Raw genomic sequence first — 18,828 nt, 5'->3', positions numbered from 1 at the left:
CAGTGGGTGCAGGTTTTCATTCCAACTCAACAAGAGGGTACCTTTTGCAAGTGTAATCAGTTCATTCAAGTCAGGTGCTACTTCTTTTAGAAGACATTAGAAGATTGGTTAAAATGTCGGCACTGGATCGGTTGGAACAAAGATCAGGACTCACTGCGGCCCTCGCCGGAATTGCTTTGACACATGTGGGCTCTACACCATGAGGTGGCCCGCCTATAAAGGGTCATTTGATGCTTTTATTTAAGGAAAGACTTAGTCTTTTTAAGGGCAAAATAGTTGATACACCGGTCTGATTGGAACCTCACCTGGCCACACAGCAGTCAGGTGAGCGAACCTCTACACCACGTGTCAAAGCGATTGGGCCTTTGGGCCGCAGTGGGTCCTGCTCTTTGTTCCAACCGATCCAGTACCGACATTTTAACCAATCAGGTGACTTCTAAAAGAAGTAGCACCTGACTTGAATGAACTGATTACACTTGCAAAAGGTATCCTCTTGTTGAGTTGGAATGAAAACCTGCACCCACTGCGGCCCTTTGAGGACCGCTTTGACAGCCCTGCAGTGGCCACACTTCACTGAGTGATTATTGGAAAGTCTTGACGACACACGCTTGTTTGTTTTGAAGGGAAAAATGGTTCCCAACTGAGATTCGAATCCCGTTTCAATTTGGGCCGCTGCCAAATAGGCCAAACCTTCTGACGTACGTCCGCCAAGAGGGAGCTCCTCTTCTCTCCGATCTCAATAGCGCCACCTGGAAAGAGGAGGAGACTGGATTTGTATTTGGCATCTGCCATCCTTCCTCGTCCGTCGTCCATTTCAAGGTTGTACTAATCACATGCTGTCCCAGAGTCACTCAACTGTAGCCGTTTACTAATCTTCTATTTATTGTATTACTGCTAAGAAGACAAAAGATTTCTAGATGAATACTGCGGATATATATATGTATATATATATACATATATATCTATTTGTGAATACGTTGGTTGGCCTTTGCTTTTCAACTTCCACGCCGGCGCCGTCAATGTTTGATGAGCTTTCTATTGGTCTCATCTTTTATTCTCTTTAAGTTCATTTGTTTGGGGGATTTTTTGGTTTTGTTTTGTGTTCAGCTATTGAATGTAATTTAAAATCTCTTGGGAAATTTTTAGCTAGATGTTCTTCTTTTATATATACACACACTATATACATATATATATATATATTTCAAGATACAGTGGTCTGTAAATGATATAAATGTAAAAATGAGCAAAATGTTTCTGATAACATGCTTGACTTTTATCGACCCGGACCGACAAGTATGACGGGGGGCCCGCCTGGGGGGGGCGACAACAAAATGGGAGGAGCTACGGAAAGGGCCAATGTTTTGTCCGTTCAAATTTTGCTGGGACCAACGTCTCAAATTTGATGGGAAGGGAGAGCAGTGGGAATACCAGATGGAAAAGGCCTTTTTCATTGCTGACTACGTCTCCGCTTCCTCACTGCCAACGCAGCTAGTTGACGGACGGACGCACGGACGCACGGACGCACGGACCAATAAGTTTCTTCGATAGCACTGCGCGTCGACAAACGTAGCAGCCTTTGGTTTTTGGAGACTCGGAGGACACGGAGCGTCCCGCTTGTGTTCTTGCCCCCAAGCCCATCCCCCCTGACGCCCAAGCCGTCACGTGTTCCATTTCCAGGAGGAAAGGACTTTTTTACCTTGGTGGTTGGTGCACGTGGCGTGGGAGGACTTTGTCGCAGAGTGCCGCCAAATGTGTTGGCGATGGTACTTGGGACGGACGGACGGATCTCCGAGCGATCGTCGTCGTCGTCATCCGAGCGGAGCATTTGAACTGGAAAAAAACAGGAAGAAAAAAAACAAGACTGGAGACTTGACCGAAATAGAAACTCTGAAAGCAACTAACGATGTCAATCAGTGATCCAAGTTGACTCTGATCTCTGCCTTGTTCTAATCTGGATTTTTCTCTTCTTTGATATGGGTTAAAGACTTTGATCTTGTTTACGCGGATCTCCAGCCGTTGCAACTTTTGATTCATTTCCATAGTTGGAAGATCTCCGCCACATCCTTGAGCTTCCTAGCAGATTTTGGGGGACGGCGTAAACCCCCCCCTCTCCCTCTATGTCGCTTATGTTGCGTACGGTAATCCCTCCATTATCGCGGGTATTCATGTAGACCAGACATGGCCGTGATAAACCAAGTAGGATCACCCCTATTTAAACAAAAAAAAGATTTATTTTTTTACTACAGTGCTGAGTTCTAGTAGCGAGCGGAGGACAGGGGAGTGGCTTCCGCTTGTGAGTTTCAGCGTGGATTTTCACATCTTTATGAATTTACAAAAAAAAAATTCCCCCAGAAAAAAAATCCACAATGTAGTGAAACCGCGATATTCAAGGGATTACTGTATAACTCAGACGCATAACGCAGCTATCTCATATGCCGGCGACCGCAATCCATATGCCAAAACCACGCCTACCTCCCCCCCGGTAATCCGACGGACCTCGGCATCTGCGAGAGACCACGGTATGCGTACGCTTCTTTGCGGCTCGCTGACTTCGGCCGGTCTATCCGAACTCCGATCCACTTTTGGTTACGGCCAAAGCGAATGGGCTAAGAAGAAAATGTCCGAAAACTCACAGTTTAGAGCCGGCTTCGACTCGTAGCGTATCCGTAGCGTGGTCTCTCCGGCTTCGGCTTCGGCTCCGGCACCCCTCCCGGCCGAGCGTCCGTCCGCCCTCTGTCCATCCGTTCCTATGCAGATCCCCAAAGCACAAAGGTTTGAATGGTAGAAAGAAAAAGAAGAAGAAAAAAATCATTCGGCGCCATTGTACGTGTCCCATCTGTTTTGGGGTCTTGTTTTTTTTTGTTTTTTTATGTACAATTTGAAGCTTCAATGTGCTTTTTTTATTCTCATGTGCAGAAGAGAACTTTGCTTTTCTGTGTATCGTGCAAACTTGTGTGACTTCCTTCAAATGGCCTACTTTTTCTTGGAGCGTAATGAAGGCCAAGTATGTCTATTTACGCAACTCCGCAATGGCAAAAGACCAGCGTCCAAAGGTCTCCCGGCGGGAAAAATGTACATGGATATTCTTTATACGGGAAAGAGGGAATAAAAGATTTGGATGGAAAACAGCAGTCCCAAAGCAATCTCAGATGGGGTTGGCCACCAAGTGGGACGCCACATGGCTTGGTGGCCATGGTCATTTCAGTTGGCGGGCAAAGGACGCCGCGCCATCGGAGGTACGGCGGCAAAAGTGCTACTAGGCTAGGCAAGCGCGGGGAGAAGACGCAAACTCCACGCCGTAAGGAGCGCCCCGGGATCAAAGCCACAACTGTGAGGCCAACGTGCTAGCTAACGACTCGGCCTTCTTGGCTACATTTCTTTTAAAAATCCAAATAATTGCGACACGCTGGAGAAGGCGACGGGACTGGAAAGAACATGACTTATTTACGATGAATGAGGGAGACTAAAAAGGAAGGAAGTGAGCCTTACTACATTTCAAAGATGACAAACGCTCAAAGCAATACAATGCTCAATCTTTCACCGGTGAAAGAAAGGGTTAGGGCGCCGAACAAAATCGGCCAATCGTTGATACGGGAGGCCACGTACAAATGATTCCAATGTGGCGCATAGTTCTAAGGAGAAAAATCTTATCTGGTTGGCATGGTTTTCTCATCCAAAAGTTCGGGAGATCAAATGATCGGGAAGGAGGAGTTTTGGACAAAAAACAAACAAACAAAAAAAAGAAGCTGCACGCTCAAGTTGTAAATTGGCGCCCGTCTGCGCTCCGACCGTTAGCCGCTGTTGCGGCAGTCAATTTACAAGACAAGGGAGGTCACGCTACGGCCCGAACCAATTCGCCTCAATATATGGGATGTCCCGCTGCCGGATATTTACACTTGCAGGAATCGGGCTGCCTCGCGGCGATAACGGGGGCTAGGCAAAGAAAGAAAGAAAGAAAAAAAGGGGGGGGGGGTCTAAATCTGGCCTCCACTTTTTCGCCCCCACCCCGCTAGTGACTTTGTTTGCTCAACATAGCATTGTTGACGGCAGATATTTTTAGCAGTAGATGGTAGTTGGGTCACTATCCACCAATGGATTCCGTCATTTGCGAGGAATCCTTCTTTGGATGAGCAAATTGTCAAATGCTTCATGCTGATGAATGACATTTGAAAATGGCCTTAAATCCGCCGTTTACACGTGTTTTTCCCCAGGGAATGGGAGAAGGAAGGGCGCCATGGCGTGAGTGATGGCGCACTGTCAATGCGCGCGTGGAACATCTTTTAATCACAAGCACACGCCAGAGCGAGCGAGCGAGCGAGCGAGGTGCCTGACAAAAGTCGCAGCGCTTCAGCTGGGATTTATTTGCTGGAATGAATTACCCTGGGTAATTAAAAACCTTAATCTCTTTCCCAACACAACAATTTTCTTCAAAGCCACAGAAGCAATCCAAAATTAATTTACCGCACCACTGAGTAGTATTAACGCCTCGGCCCCGGCCTGGCCCACCTCGGCCAAACCGCGGCGACCTGGTCCGTCGGGCCGTGGGTGGCCGGACGGCTTGGGGCGGTGTCCCCGTCACGTTGGCGATGGCAAATAGATCGACGTTTGGCTAAAAGAGCGTTTGATGGGCCTGGCCCAAAAAATCCTTGGCTCAAGGAAACAAAAGTCCGTGGACAAAGAGCCGCCCCAATGAAGTGAGCGCTAGCCGTTGTTTTTGCCCATTTTTGGCCAATTTCCCTCAGCGCGGCGCAGCTAATTATTTTCTCATTAAATTGGAGTTTTCGGCCCGGACAAGACGGCTAATGAAAACGTACGCGGCGGCGGCGGCGGCGGCGGCGGCGGCTCTCTTACTCGGTCGGTCGGCTTTGAGGCGCGTCTCCCAGACAAAGAAAGGCGCGCGCGCGGCACCTTTAATTACAAAAGGCCACAGCGGGCAGAAAAGCCATTGTTTTTAATGAAAACGGGAGGACGGGAAGGCAAGCCTGACGTCCGCGTGTGGTTTCCGCTTAAAATAAAAGCCTCCTTTGTTGTCTCAACACACCGTCTAACGGTTGTCTTTTTGGACCCCCGCGGAAAACGGCTTCACGAGTACCCGAACGACGACGGCGAGCGCAAAGGCTCATTTGATCGTCCAATTTGATTCAATGTATAATTCATGGGAATGGCGCATTTGGGCGACGTGGTTCCTTCCACGTGGCTTTTTGCCAAACGTCAGCGTCTCTCTCGCTCCCTCCTAACCTGAGCCGGGCTGGGCCCCCTCGGCCCGGACCGAGCGAGCCGTCTGTTCCCGGCGCTGCTTTTAACAGCGGAAGCCGTGGCGGTAATTAATGGATTTACACGTTGAGCTCTTGTCAAACACGTGTCAAGGGCACGGAGCTATCCCAGCCCACCAGAAGCGATTAACTTCTCACAAAGACTTTCCTTGGTTCACACACTCGCCAATTGAGCCGCGGGTGCCTCCGATATGAAAACCCTAAGCCCCTCCCCAGCCCCAGCGTGGTTCAAGTATACATCCAAACACACAAAGGCAATTATCTGAAGCTACAAGCCAAGTGTTGGCTTTAGACGTGGCTTCGCCAATGCAAATGGCAATTTGCGGTGCTTTACAATGACGGCAAAGTCAACTCATAGTATTATTGCTGTTTCGGCATTTTCATTGGAAATGACCAGATACTCACTTTAAGATATAGCCGTTGCCATGGCGGGCTGCCATCGACGGCGGTAGACGTCCACTCCTTTTGAAGCGGGAGCCGATCCAAAGCCCAAAAAGTCCGGGAAATGAGGCGGAATCCAGAGCAAGCGATGTGTGATGGCCCTAGAATGACAAAAGAAAGTGAGCCACAATTAACAAGGACAACTCAAACAGGAAGGATCGTCATTGACGACGATCCGTGTCCAGGAGGCGGAGCCAGTCCAAGAGGATCCAATTGAAGCCCACCTGAAAAAAGTCGTCAAGCTAACGAATGAGTATTTTGGGGCATTTTCCTGCGCGCCATTTGTTCTATTTTTCTCTTTTCTATTTTCCCCTCCTCCTATAGGACATTTGGATGGTGACAAATGCCAGCGTCCCAACCCAATTCTAAAAAGAGAAAGTAAATGAGGACCACGGTGTCGCTTAATACATCAACGTAACCCCCAGATAACGTGCCTGCCACCCACCCAGGAGTTGCCAGCAGGATCAAGTCTACTCGCACAAGCTTAATATTCTTTTGCTTCGGGTCTCATGAGTTGGGCGCTCTGTGATTCGCCGTCGCATTTTCTGCCTCCGGATTCCACGCGGTACTTGCTAGCGACGTCGTTCAAGTCAAGTGACGACTGAATTACAAGTTAAAAGGTGTATATTTTCTGTAAGAAAAAAAAAAACGTTCTGATTCAGCTTGGGCAAAATCCAGGACGCGGAAAAGCCTCATTTGCGGCGCCAGTGCGGACATGGCCTTTTCACTGGCCGTCTTTGGTGGAGATAAGCGGATGGCGCCCGTGTATGTATGCTGCGCGTCAGCATAAAAGAAAACATAGATACAGGGCCTCCCAGTGTAAATATTTGCCCAGAGAAATGAGGTGGACGGGCCCAGCCGACCGCTAGAATATTAACTAGCGACGGAGACGGAGACGGAGACGGAGGCTGTCCGTCTCGCGTCAACTTTCTACCAAGGCAGCTTGGTCGTCGTTGGCCCTCCTCCTTCTTTAGCTAACTCTCCCCAATCTCTCGCTCCAACCTTAACGTGGCGGCGTCCGGCGGAGGAGCCACTTTTAATCATTCCTGCATTTTTCTGCTCATGATGACTTTTCCCTCTGGACATCCAGTGCCCCCCCACCGGATGCAGTCACAGATGAGACGAGACGGGGGGACCGATTGACAGAAGCCATTAATGTTTCATAGGACTCGGGCACCGGGAAAAAGAGCATGATTTTTTCATATTTTCAGCTTTGCTTTGTTTTGGCTTTTATCTTTTTTGGGCTACCTCCTGTCAAAGAATGGCTCAAATGCCATTGTCACACTGACGGACACGCGTCCACGCGTACACGCGGACGCCAATTTTGTGCCAAGTAGCATTGGGACTTTTTGGCCTGGGGAAAAAGCCCATGTTTTGGATTTTTTATTTCCTTTCTTTTAATCTGTCCCATCCTGTTCTGCTGCCCGGACACGGACAGTGAAATGAATTGAATTTAAAGGGACAGGACATATTAATGAGCATATACGGTAGATGTAAATACTATGTAAGATTGTAGCCGAGAGCTCGTTTCCATCTTTAGTCCCTTTTGTAGGTGGATTGGACAGACTTTAGAGTAGGGGTAGGCAAAGCGGTCGTCGAGGGCCGCCACATGGGACGCCACGTCTTCCTTCATATGTCCAATGCTTCATTTTGTTCGAGGAGCTCACTCACTTATCAATGGTCAAAAGTTTGCACTTTGATGGCCCACGTTTGAAATAGGTCCCCCCCTCCCCCCCCCCAAAATCTTGAATTGGCTCTTGACAGTTTATACCATGCAGGAGTGGCTTTGCAAAGGTGACACAGGCACATACATAGGTGAAAAAGTTGAATGGACGGGAGTTGGGCCGCTGTGGGAGGGGGGGGTGCTCCAGCAGCTTTTGCTTTTGCTTTTGCTCAAGCCATCTACCAGCGACCAAGCTGACAAACTTTGAACCAGCGGGGGTTGGGCTGAAAAAAGGAGCACCTGACGCCAATCCACTGATTGCACTTGCAGGACACTAGTATTGTGGAAAGCTTTGCTCTGTCCAGGTTCAAACCAAAGCACTCACTTTGGCCCTTATTTCAGTTTGCCCAGCCCTGTTAAATAAATGCCCAGTCTTATGGCATGCTATGTTTTTCTTCATATGTCCAATGCTTCTTTTTGTTCAAGGAGCTCACTCACTCATCCATGGTCAAAAGTTTGCGCTTTGATGGCCCATGTTTGAAATAGGTTAAAAAAAATTGTCTTGAACTGGCTTTTGACAGTTTATACCAGGCACATACATAGCTGACAAAATTGAATTAACGGGGGTTGAGTCGCTGTGGGTGGGTGGGGGCAGCTTTTTGCTAAAGTCATCCAGCAGCGAGCGAGCTGACTGACAAACTTGAAACGACGGGGGTTGGGCTGCAACAAGCACCTGATGCCAATCCACTGATTGCACTTGCAGGACACTAGTATTGTGGAAAGCTTTGCTCTGTCCAGGTTCAAACCAAAGCACTCACTTTGGCCCTTATTTCAGTTTGCCCAGCCCTGTTAAATAAATGCCCAGTCTTATAGCATGCTATGTTTTTCTTCATATGTCCAAGGCTTCAATTTGTTCGAGGCGCTCGCGCTCTCATCAATGGTCAGAAGTTTGCGCCTTGATGGCCCATGTTTGGAATAGGTCAAAAAAAAAGTCTTCAACAAACTGACAAACTTGAAGGAGCGGGGGTTGGGCAAGAGAAGCACCTGATGCCAATCCACTGATTGCACTTGTGGGACACTAGTATTGTGGAAAGCTTTCCTCTTTGGAGCTTGGAATGAAAACCTGCACCCCGGCAGCCACTGCGAACGGCCCGCAGTGGAATAGTTTGCCCAGCCCTGCTTTAGACTCTAAAACAATTTCACAGGAGTTGCGTTTGGACATCTAGTCACCGGTCGCCCTACCCAAGATGGCCACCGGCTAAAGAGCGCCGGTCGCCCTTGCCGAGATGATGGAACTTGCTTGCGTTTGCGGCCTTGTCGAAAAGCGGGGAAGTGTGTTCAATCTTTAATACCTAATAAAGCATCATGAAGCCAGGCTATTTATGTTTCCATATACCAAGGTACACAATGTGCTATGAAATATTAATGTCTCTTTGCACTTGCACCACCGCCGTCGTCCCGTATAGGCTGATCATTGAGCGCGGGCGGCCCTCCCATCGGCATACGCGTGCTAATAAATTGACGACGGCGCCACGTCTGTAGCGGCCCGTTGGTTCCACGCGCCGGCTCAATTAAAAATTGATATCGCTCGTGGCCCTCCCATATAGACGTGCGCGCGTGTATCCCGTGCCTTTATAGCCGCCTTTCCCGAGGAAACTGGCGAGCCACTCGGGAATGGAGTGGCAGGCTGGCAGCTCATTTGCGCCAGAGACGGATGACAAATGCCGTTGTCTGAAAAATGAATGGCAAAAGACACCACCCCGATGCGAATGCTCCCACTTTGTGATCGCCACGGCCCGGCGAAGTTACAGGAAGCTCATTGTGACGTAACATCTTTTTTTTATTTTTTTATTGAGCTGTCCGAAAATGAAGCCTAACATGTGATTTCGTCCAGCTTTTGCATCGGAGTGACAATTCTCTTTCTCTCTGATCTTGTACGTTACGTTTTAAAATGATGACGAATGCCAGTAAACGCATTGGCATTCTCTTGGGGGCCAACTCGGCGACCCTTTGCCCTCCCTTTATTTGGATTTTTTTTAGCACTCGAGTCTGCCATCTTGTGGCCGAAACGTTTCATCACTTCCCGAAGACATGTACACTGCATATTATACGCACAAATATCTGAAATACAAATACTACGACGCTTGCTTCGGTCTGAAAAAGAAGCACTTCAACGGCCTGGTTGAATTTACTGTTGATGATCTTTCCACAACTGAGAAGACTTTGTCGTAAAACAAGTGCAAAGTAATACACTGTTTTTATAGTGTTGTTAGTCGACTTTTTTTTTGCATTTGTTGCATTATTATTCCAGATAAATGGAGTACGGAGTCTTTTCATTAAAGTTGTTTGTGCTACCATTAAATGTTATATTCATTTTGTCATCGGAAGGTACGTTTCATTTTGAAATAATAAAAGTATATCATGTGGCCTTTTCACTGGAGTATAGGATCTTATTTTTATGTAGCTATACATATACAATACCCAAGTTTAATGGTCATTGTTTATTCATGATGTACTCGTGAGTGGCAAACGGCAATGGGAAAACTAAATCTCATACCCATACCTAGGACCTGGATTTGAACCCAGGACCCCAGAACTGTGAGCCCGACGTGCTAACCACTCAAGCCGCATTTTAAAGAAAAACGAAAATACACTAGTAGGAAACATGAACTAACACATCATTTACATTTTGGTGAGAAAGAGGAAACGCGTCACGTGATCAACGGATACCTCTAAAAAAACAAAAAACAATTAGCAATGCGTTAGCATCTAGACCCCAGCGCTGCCAAACGACTTTGTCAAAGAAGTGTACACCCACTTTGGTATACCCACCAAAAAGTGCTTTGACATTACTCAACGACACCCCAACTCTAACAAAACCAGTAAGTTAACCTATGTCTCAAAACAATAAAAGTTTCCCCACAGACACCTGTTTACCAATTTAATGAATCCACACCGACTAGTGGTGAATTCGTTCCCACAATCCCTTGCTGCAATTGCACATGCTGTTACACGGATCTGCCAATAGATGCCGTATTTTACTCATGTGAACAGTGTTTTAAAATCCTCTTATCACGTTGTTACACTTGCATACGTAAGACAGACATCTTTTCTCGTTTCGAACATTTCGACGACTTTACGCATACATAACATAATGGGTTTAAAGCTGAGACGTATGAATAGGCTTCAAATTTAACATCTTAGTGGTATCAAAAGTAGGGCTCAACTCCTTTTAGATAAGCACGGTTTCGTCTGCTAACAGTCAGTTATCTTAAAGAAACAGATACTAGGCACAAACGGGCTACACAGGGAAGGCTAGGTTAAACATAATAGCAACATATAGTTAGCCTGTATGTTTCATTTAATTTTGGAGTAACATCTACTACATAGAGAACATACTGTGTTTTGTTGTTGTAGGATGACCAGAAAAAAAATAATCTAGAAATAAAATTTGGCTGATGTAAATGTAAAAGATATTGGCTATAAATCAAGTATAATTGTTATATTATAATTAATCATTGCTACGTAAACTCACACACATTGGTTTAAATAACTTTAAAGCGCTCTGTTTGCCAGTCATCTAAAGTTTTTGTCCCAGTCTTAATTTTTCCTTGAGTTAAATGATTTCTAAATGAACTATCAATTTGTTTTCGGTCTTTAATCCCACGGGATTTGAACGCAACTCGAAGACGACATGCAGAATGCTGTTGTACACGTGCGCGACTGTTATCCAATCTGAGGGACAACAGTTTAGCCATGTGAGAGGCCTCTATCGTCGTGCCGATTGGCCGCTGTGTAACCAATAACAAAAATCGTCACCAGCTGACGTACACTCAACCAATCAGAAAAGAGCAAGCCGAGGCTGGGGCACAGATTTGGGCACAATCGACATGGGCGTGTGACGCCGCCGTTCTTTTGCCCATGCAAGGCCGAGCGCCTTAATTGGAAGGTCAACTACTTTGACTTGCAAGTAAAGTCGTCTTTGAATAATAAGTTGTTTGCACATATACGGGCGACGCCACGCATGTACTTTCTCTGATTGTACCCCAAAATAATTTCAACACAAATGACTAAAACACGTATAATGCGTTTGGCATGCTGTTATTCATGATGAAGAATGTCCTAATTTCTAAGTGATGAATATTGTTCTCCGGCACATATATTTATTTGTGCGCTCTCAATATCTGCCGGTAGTTGCTAGGGGAAGTGACGTAAGTGAACAACCCATTCTCACGACGACGGTGAAAAAAAGAAAAAAGAACTAGCATTACGATTTAGCAGAGCCGTACGAGAACCGGCCAAGGCTTTTAATCCGTTTCAATCCTGTCTTTTTGGGGCTAAAAATGAAATCTCAAAGATAGAGAGCATAAACTACATCTATTACCCTTTTGATTGATACCAAAATTGTATGTCATTTTTTTCCGGACAAGCAAATAGGGGATGGTGAATTTTGGATCGTATAGAAGAAACCGATTCCGGGGAGAAAAGAATTGAGAATTGCTAGCTGGTCAACCACTTCAACAAGGTGGTCAAATAAAGAAAAGGTGGAAGCTTAAAGTGTATCGAAGACCAAGAATCGTTGAATTTATTTGGCCGGCGACAAGATGGAACTTAGAGTCGGAAACCGATACAGACTCGGCAGAAAAATCGGAAGTGGTTCGTTTGGTGACATCTATTTAGGTAAGTAAAAACATAGTATACTAGATGTTTGCTATGTTCAACTATTTGATTGACGTCTGCTATTATCTAGCTAGCACGTTCTGGCAGACGTACAGAGAGTTTCCGTCATTAGGAGCGGACTTCACCTTTGTGTTACTACCAGCCACTTTTTCGCTAGCCTCTGTTTATGATCCCATTGGAGTTGCTTCGACTCCATTATGTGCTAATGTGTTGTCGATACGTGGTCGAAAACACGGCGATTGGGTTGAATCGTCATGTCAATGAGCGGAATATACGGCACTTTTTGGGAGGAAATGCTATCTCTTAGCCCGCTTTGCTCGAATATATTACGTAAAATGAAACGGCCTGTCAATGATGCATACTTGTGGGTTGTGTCAAGATGAGCCGAGAAGACCCACCCTTAAGTTCCTGTTGTTTACCCGTTGCTACAAGCTTCTCGTTTTCTTGCGAGTCGCTCGACAAACAGTTGGCGTAGTTACACAATACTACATACAACACCCCCCCTAACCTAAACCAACCTACCCTAACCCAACCCGTCAAGCACCATGAAGGCCGGCCACACTCAAGTCTCATCTTTCTCCCCTGAGAGAGAGAGAGAGAGAATCACTCGATCGTTTTCAAATCATTTTACAGCCAAATAGTCGTGTGGAATCGCTCCTCTACTAGCTATCATTTCAGTGAAACCGTATGATGGTGTATTAGGGCCTAAATAATGGGAGGGGGGGCTATTGTGACTACGAGAATAAAGTCATAATCATATGAGAATTAAGTTCAGTTATCCACGGCGTACTTTACGTATCGCTTCGTCAGCTAAAATGAGCTGTAGTTTGGAATCGGATACTGCTTTGACGCAGCTCCCGATTTATTTGCTCACTTTTACTGAGGCCGTTCCTAAAGTACGTTCGGGGTATTTTAGCTGTACTAGTCGTAATATTTCACATGGTCATACTACCACTTTAAATAGCATTTTCCAGCACAAAATGACAATGTGTCCAATTTACAGCAATTGTTCTTTTACGTCGATGAAAATGTTTTCCATTCACCGTTGTGTTTACGATTGTTTATTGTTTTAGGCACGGACATTTCTGTGGGCGAAGAGGTTGCCATTAAATTGGAATGTGTGAAGACCAAGCACCCCCAGCTTCACATTGAAAGCAAGATCTACAAAATGATGCAGGGAGGAGGTAAATTAACACTTTTTTTATATTTATATTTTTTTATTTTGTCCTTGCCTATTGACAGTCTGCTCTTCGCCACTTCAGCCGTCTTTGGAATTTCCACTGAATGAAAAATGTGTGTTTCTTTATCCTTTTTGTAGTGGGTATTCCAACTATAAAATGGTGCGGAGCAGAAGGTGACTATAATGTAATGGTGATGGAGCTGCTGGGACCCAGCCTGGAGGATCTCTTCAATTTTTGCTCCCGCAAGTTCAGCCTCAAAACAGTCCTCCTTCTCGCTGATCAAATGGTGAGATCATGGATATGTCCTAAAGCATTTTTTCAGTGATGATATTCCGTAAACCATCTGCATTAGAACGAGCCCTTCGTGTCTGCCTTGGCACATCTCCCCACAGACAATGCTGTAGGCGGGGCTTTCAAATTGAACAAATTCTTCTGTGGACCGTGCTCTGACAAGTTTAGTGGGGGGGGAACCAAAAAGTTATTGCGTAATCCCACTCTGTGGCATTTCTATCTGCTAAACAGTTTTTCGTGTCGGTACGGCGCCCACGAGAACATGTCTACGGACGGGTCCGAAAAATGGATCTGCGAGATGGTAGTTTGAGGGCCGAGTGGGTGGCGGTTTTCCCGGCGACCGGCAAAGGCCGACCAAACCTTAGTGTCCTCTAAGTACAATGAGTGGATTGGCGTCAGGGGGCGCTGGTTTTGGGCAGAAAGCTCCAACTCTTTGACTTGGGCTCGACTTGGTTGTCACGCGAGCGTATGCTCACTTTCTTGTTTCTCCTCCATTTTGCACAGATCAGCCGCATCGAGTACATCCACTCCAAGAACTTCATCCACAGAGACGTGAAGCCCGATAACTTTCTGATGGGGCTGGGGAAAAAGGGCAACCTGGTCTACATCATTGACTTTGGCCTGGCCAAAAAATACCGCGACGCCCGCACTCACCAGCACATCCCCTACCGCGAGAACAAGAACCTGACCGGCACGGCCAGATACGCCTCCATCAACACCCACCTGGGAATCGGTAGGCGCACTCGCCCCGATGCCAACGTGTTCCTACTCGTTGGTCCGTCCGTCCGACCGACGGGAACGGCAAGTGGAACATTTCCAGCCCTTTTTAATTTTTCTTTTCCTTTGTGAATTTTCTCTACAGAGCAGTCCAGGCGTGACGACTTGGAGTCCTTGGGCTACGTCCTGATGTATTTTAATTTGGGCTCTCTGCCTTGGCAAGGCCTCAAGGCCGCCACCAAGAGGCAAAAGTACGAGCGCATTAGCGAGAAGAAAATGTCCACCCCCATTGAGATCCTCTGCAAAGGATACCCATGTGAGTCAAGCACCCGGCCAATCCAAAGCCTTTTCTAGCCAGTCAGACGGTAACGTCCGTCTTGTGTGTGTCTGCGCCGCAGCCGAATTTGCCACCTACCTGAATTTCTGCCGTTCCCTGCGCTTCGACGACAAGCCCGACTACTCGTACCTGCGCCAGCTTTTCCGCAACCTTTTCCACAGGCAGGGATTCTCTTACGACTACGTGTTCGACTGGAATATGCTCAAGTTTGTGAGTATCCCTTCTATGACCGTAGAGTCAATCTCCCACTATCATCGGGAGCGAGAATCGTGTCGATTCTCTCATCCCGTGAAAACGCTCACGGCCTTGTCACCACCCGCAACAGGGAGCCAACCGTGCGGCGGAGGAAGCGGAAAGAGAGCGGCGTGACCGAGAGGACAGGCTGAGGAACCCGGCCGCCAGGGGAGTGCCGGCCGCGTCGGGACGCCCTCGGGGAGCCCAGGGTCGAGCCCCGCCCACCCCCCTCACGCCCACCTCGCACGCCGGTTGGTAGTCTATTGGGCGGAGGCCGTCGGTCGGTCGGTCGGGCAACTTTGACGCGTCGTCTCCCGTGCTCGCCAGCTTCCCCACGTCAAGCGTCCGGTATGGAGCGGGAGCGAAAGGTCAGCATGCGCCTTCACCGCGACGCCCCGGTCAACGTCTCCTCGTCGGATCTGACCGGACGACAGGACACCTCGCGCATGTCCACCTCGCAGGTACTCCCATTTCATTTCTCTTTTCGAACCAACGTGGCGTGTTTTTAGGCCGACGCTCCCGCCTTTTCGGCTAGACAAACCAAGGGATTCATTTTGGCCTCGGTCTGACAACTCACCGGGGAACAAATGACGGGCGTGAGGGATGTCCCCTGAAACCACGATCGGGTTCCGTCGTGCCCTGTACATAAAGAGCCAATGCCTTTGTGGCCTTGCTCAAATTTGGGGGAGCGGGCATTGGCGTGTGCTTTTTTTTGTTTCCCCATCCTGGAAACATTTCCGAGATATCGGATCGGCCCTCGCCGCGTGCCAAAATGCCCTGGGGACATCCCTGTGGCGCTTCGCTTGCTGTGGACTGGCGTTAAAAAAAAACGAGGAAGAAGGCAAAACAAATGCATGCCGTGCCGGTGAATGAAATCCAAATTTCTTCATTGCGGCTGCTGCTTCACAAAAAATGCTATTTGAGCTCAGTCCCAACATGACCGGGTCCAAGCCCGTTATTGCGGTGCCGCACGCCCGTCCGCCCGTCCACCTTGCATCGACCGGCAGCTTTCTGACTTGACATTTTGGGCCTTGTGTCTCCCTTCCCCCAACCTCAGAATAGCATTCCCTACGAACATCACGCCAAGTAGACGCTCGCCACGTGCTCGTGTGACCGTGGCAACGCCGGGTGAGTCGCGCCCCCCCCTCCCCCCCACCCCCCCCCCCCCCTCCCTAAGCACAAGGAATGCATTGATCTAGCTTCCAGTTCTAGTCTGTACTGCTTTTAAATGGATTGCCCTACTTGGTCTCCTCCCTCTTAGATATATTTTTTCCATCCAAGTGTCTGAAAGGTATCTGAGCAGACAAATTCAGATGGGTTTAAAAAACTATTACTGTTGACTCAATGAACTGAGGAACCTGTCGTCCAGTGTGGACGAGGGAGTCAGTAAATGGGCGTCTGATCTGAAGTGGCGGTCTCGAGAACTGGTCTGGATAATGCATGGCGGTGTGCGCCCTAGTTTAAGACCTCCTAATCTCCCCCACACGCCCCCCTCCCCTCATTGCCTCCTCGGACCCAAAAAGAAAGGCCCTTTCCCGCAGCTTTGTCTTTGTGGCTTGTTGCTTGCCAGCTCACAGCGATGGCACGTGCACACCACTCACTGGCTGCAAAACCCCTCCAGTGTGGCTTTCCCGTCTTGTTTTTACCTGGCCGCACGCACCTCCTCTGATTTTTTGAATTATTTTTCCCCCATGAATGATACTTGCACGAGATGAAGCTACTTTAAAACATTAGCATCTTTGCTTGAAGTTTGCGCATGGCTGTGGCTGGCTGAAAGCGCACCATCCAGTTGTTCCAACACGGAGCGCTCTCTCGGTTCCAAGTAGCGTTGCACCGATTCTAGTGTCATCCGTGGCGCGGCGATCTATCGTCCGGCGCCCGAGACGGCTCTCGACGAAAGGTCTTTTGGTGCTTCTGCCGTGAATGGGAATTCGCTGCTCACCGGTAGGCGGTAACGGCGCGAAATTGGAATCGGAAGCCCCCCAAAAAATTCAATCGGTGCAGCACTATTTTTAATAGGAGCGAGGTTTCCGACGTCCTTAAGCTCCGCCTTTACCAAACGTCAGCGGCGTGGCGTATTCGTGCACACGCTGTGTGTTGTGTAATGACTGGATGGCTACAAACCTTATTATCTGCGACGCCACTATTCGAGAGAAAAGGGAGCTATTTCTAATTTGTAAAAGAATCCATAGCCTCACATCTGGGAGTTTAGAATTGGACGTCTAGCGCGGTCAATGAAGCAAGTGGAAAATGTTCAACCATATTGAAGCACAATATTTCACCACATCCATATATCAGGTGTAGGTGGGTTTTTGTTTTTTGTTTTTTTCCTTCTTTCTGACTGTATCTGCGTCTGCGATTCCCTCCAGATGGTGTCGAGCGCCCTGCCCGCCGGTCTCCATCCTCTGGCTCCTCGGTGAGCCGGTGTCACGGTCCTCCGGTCCTCCGGTCCTCCGAGAGACAGACAGACAGACTGACAGACACGCACGCACGCAAGCAAGCCAATAGTACAGTACTACCGCCGCCGCTCTGAATTCCGACTGCGACCGCTGCCGCGGGAATCCAGCCACCACACTTCAACCAGCTCTCACTGGAAGCGCTTTTCTGGCCTACCCTACCTAACCAGCCAGCTCTCTCCAGCTCTCCATACTCACGTCTTTTTGCCCTCGGCCGGACGAGCCTCAACCTGTGGGCGTCCCGTGCTCGGGGACTCTTTTCCTTTTTTTTCTTCTTTTTTTTTAAACGTCCGCTTTTGCCAGGATATCGTGGATACGCCTCTTAAAGTGCATCGTCGCTTGCGGGCGAGGACTGGAAAAAAAAAAAAAAAGGTTCCCACGCCACGAGATTTGCTTTGCCCCCCACCCGTCGCCCTGGCCAAGATGGCCACCGTAAGAAAAGGAGCGCCTGTCAGGTGTCCAGTCGTCCTTCTGCTGTAAATTTCAAGCGGGTGGATTGCTGGGCCAGTTCCCGGCCATTCCAAGGGGAGGGGCCTTCAAATGCATTGGATCATCCCCCAAAAAAATGCTATCGGCGCATCACTTTTATTTGTAGTTTCAGGGTATGTGTAAATGAATAAGCTCATGCTTTGAATGTACCAAACATGCTTTGGTATTTCACGCGCAAAAGGCTTCTTTTGAAGTTGGCGCATTTTAGTCGTCCACCGACTCCTCCCCCTTTTTTTTAGTGCCGTTTAAAAAAGAAATAACACCAATGTGGGCAAGAATAGCAGCAGCACCAAACCACCCCCACCCCCACCCCACCCCGACACTTGATCCAATTTCTATTGGCTGTGTACAGATAAAACATTTTGCTCTGTCTTGGTAACGTTTGAAACTGTGAAATACTTGCAATGTAGATGTGTACATAGATTTGTTTTTTTTTTCTTCCTTTTCCTTCCTAGTTTAGGAACAAGTTTCGGCATTCTTTTCAAGCTCGGGTTTAGGAGGGAGGGAGGGCGGTCGTAATTGTGCGTCGTGTGTACTCGTCGTGTGTATCCTATCCTATCCCATCCCATCCCCGCACACTTTTTGGCCTCACGGTCAGTGTACTGAATGTGGACAGTTGTTTTTCATACCTAAAGATAGAGGTGGGGCATTTTGATTTGATTTTCTCCTCTCAAATTCCCTCCATTTGAAATTTGCCATGTAAGGGGCAAAGCTTTTGTTTTTGCATGCTTGTTGCGCTGAATTGGTTTGGGGTTTGTTTTTTAGTTTTATCCCCCCCCCCACCCCCCAAAAAAATTGGATTAGATTGTCTCGGACGTTTGGCGAAGACGTTGCTTATAATGTCAGTCTTTTTGCTGCCCTCTAGTGTGGCATTTTGACACTTTTCTGGTCAGCCAGTTAGAGAAAATAGCCAACATTTGTTCTCACATTTATATTTGCCACTTGTATTTGTGTACTTAAATTGTAAATAAATAACTCCTTGTACGGTGGTGTACCTTCCGTGTCTCCAACTCGGCTCGTCAACTGAGGCCTTTGCGCTACCATTTCTGGCGTTTACTTACGGGGA

General features: G+C 47.8%; 1 protein-coding gene across 2 annotated transcripts; it reads left to right on the top strand.

Moving 5' to 3' along the window:
* Positions 1–11,570: 11,570 nt before the first annotated feature.
* On the top strand, positions 11,571–18,746 carry csnk1db (casein kinase 1, delta b). Of its 2 annotated transcripts, XM_077626200.1 has the most exons (10): positions 11,571–12,057; positions 13,131–13,241; positions 13,376–13,524; positions 14,034–14,262; positions 14,392–14,562; positions 14,645–14,793; positions 14,909–15,068; positions 15,145–15,278; positions 15,875–15,945; positions 17,187–18,746. In XM_077626200.1, exons 1-9 carry the CDS (start codon positions 11,982–11,984, stop codon positions 15,905–15,907), a joined length of 1,212 nt encoding a protein of 403 aa, XP_077482326.1. In that variant the 5' UTR covers positions 11,571–11,981; the 3' UTR covers positions 15,908–15,945; positions 17,187–18,746. The 2 variants fall into 2 exon arrangements, with proteins under 2 accessions (XP_077482326.1, XP_077482325.1); XM_077626199.1 differs by lacking the exon at positions 15,875–15,945 and having other exon boundaries at positions 11,572–12,057.
* The last annotated feature ends 82 nt before the right edge of the window (positions 18,747–18,828 follow it).

This window comes from Stigmatopora argus, chromosome 18, assembly GCF_051989625.1.
Source record: "Stigmatopora argus isolate UIUO_Sarg chromosome 18, RoL_Sarg_1.0, whole genome shotgun sequence".
NCBI classification, from domain to species: Eukaryota; Metazoa; Chordata; class Actinopteri; order Syngnathiformes; family Syngnathidae; genus Stigmatopora; species Stigmatopora argus.
Note: the sequence above shows the minus strand (reverse complement) of the source record. Positions and strands in the feature narration are given on the sequence as shown.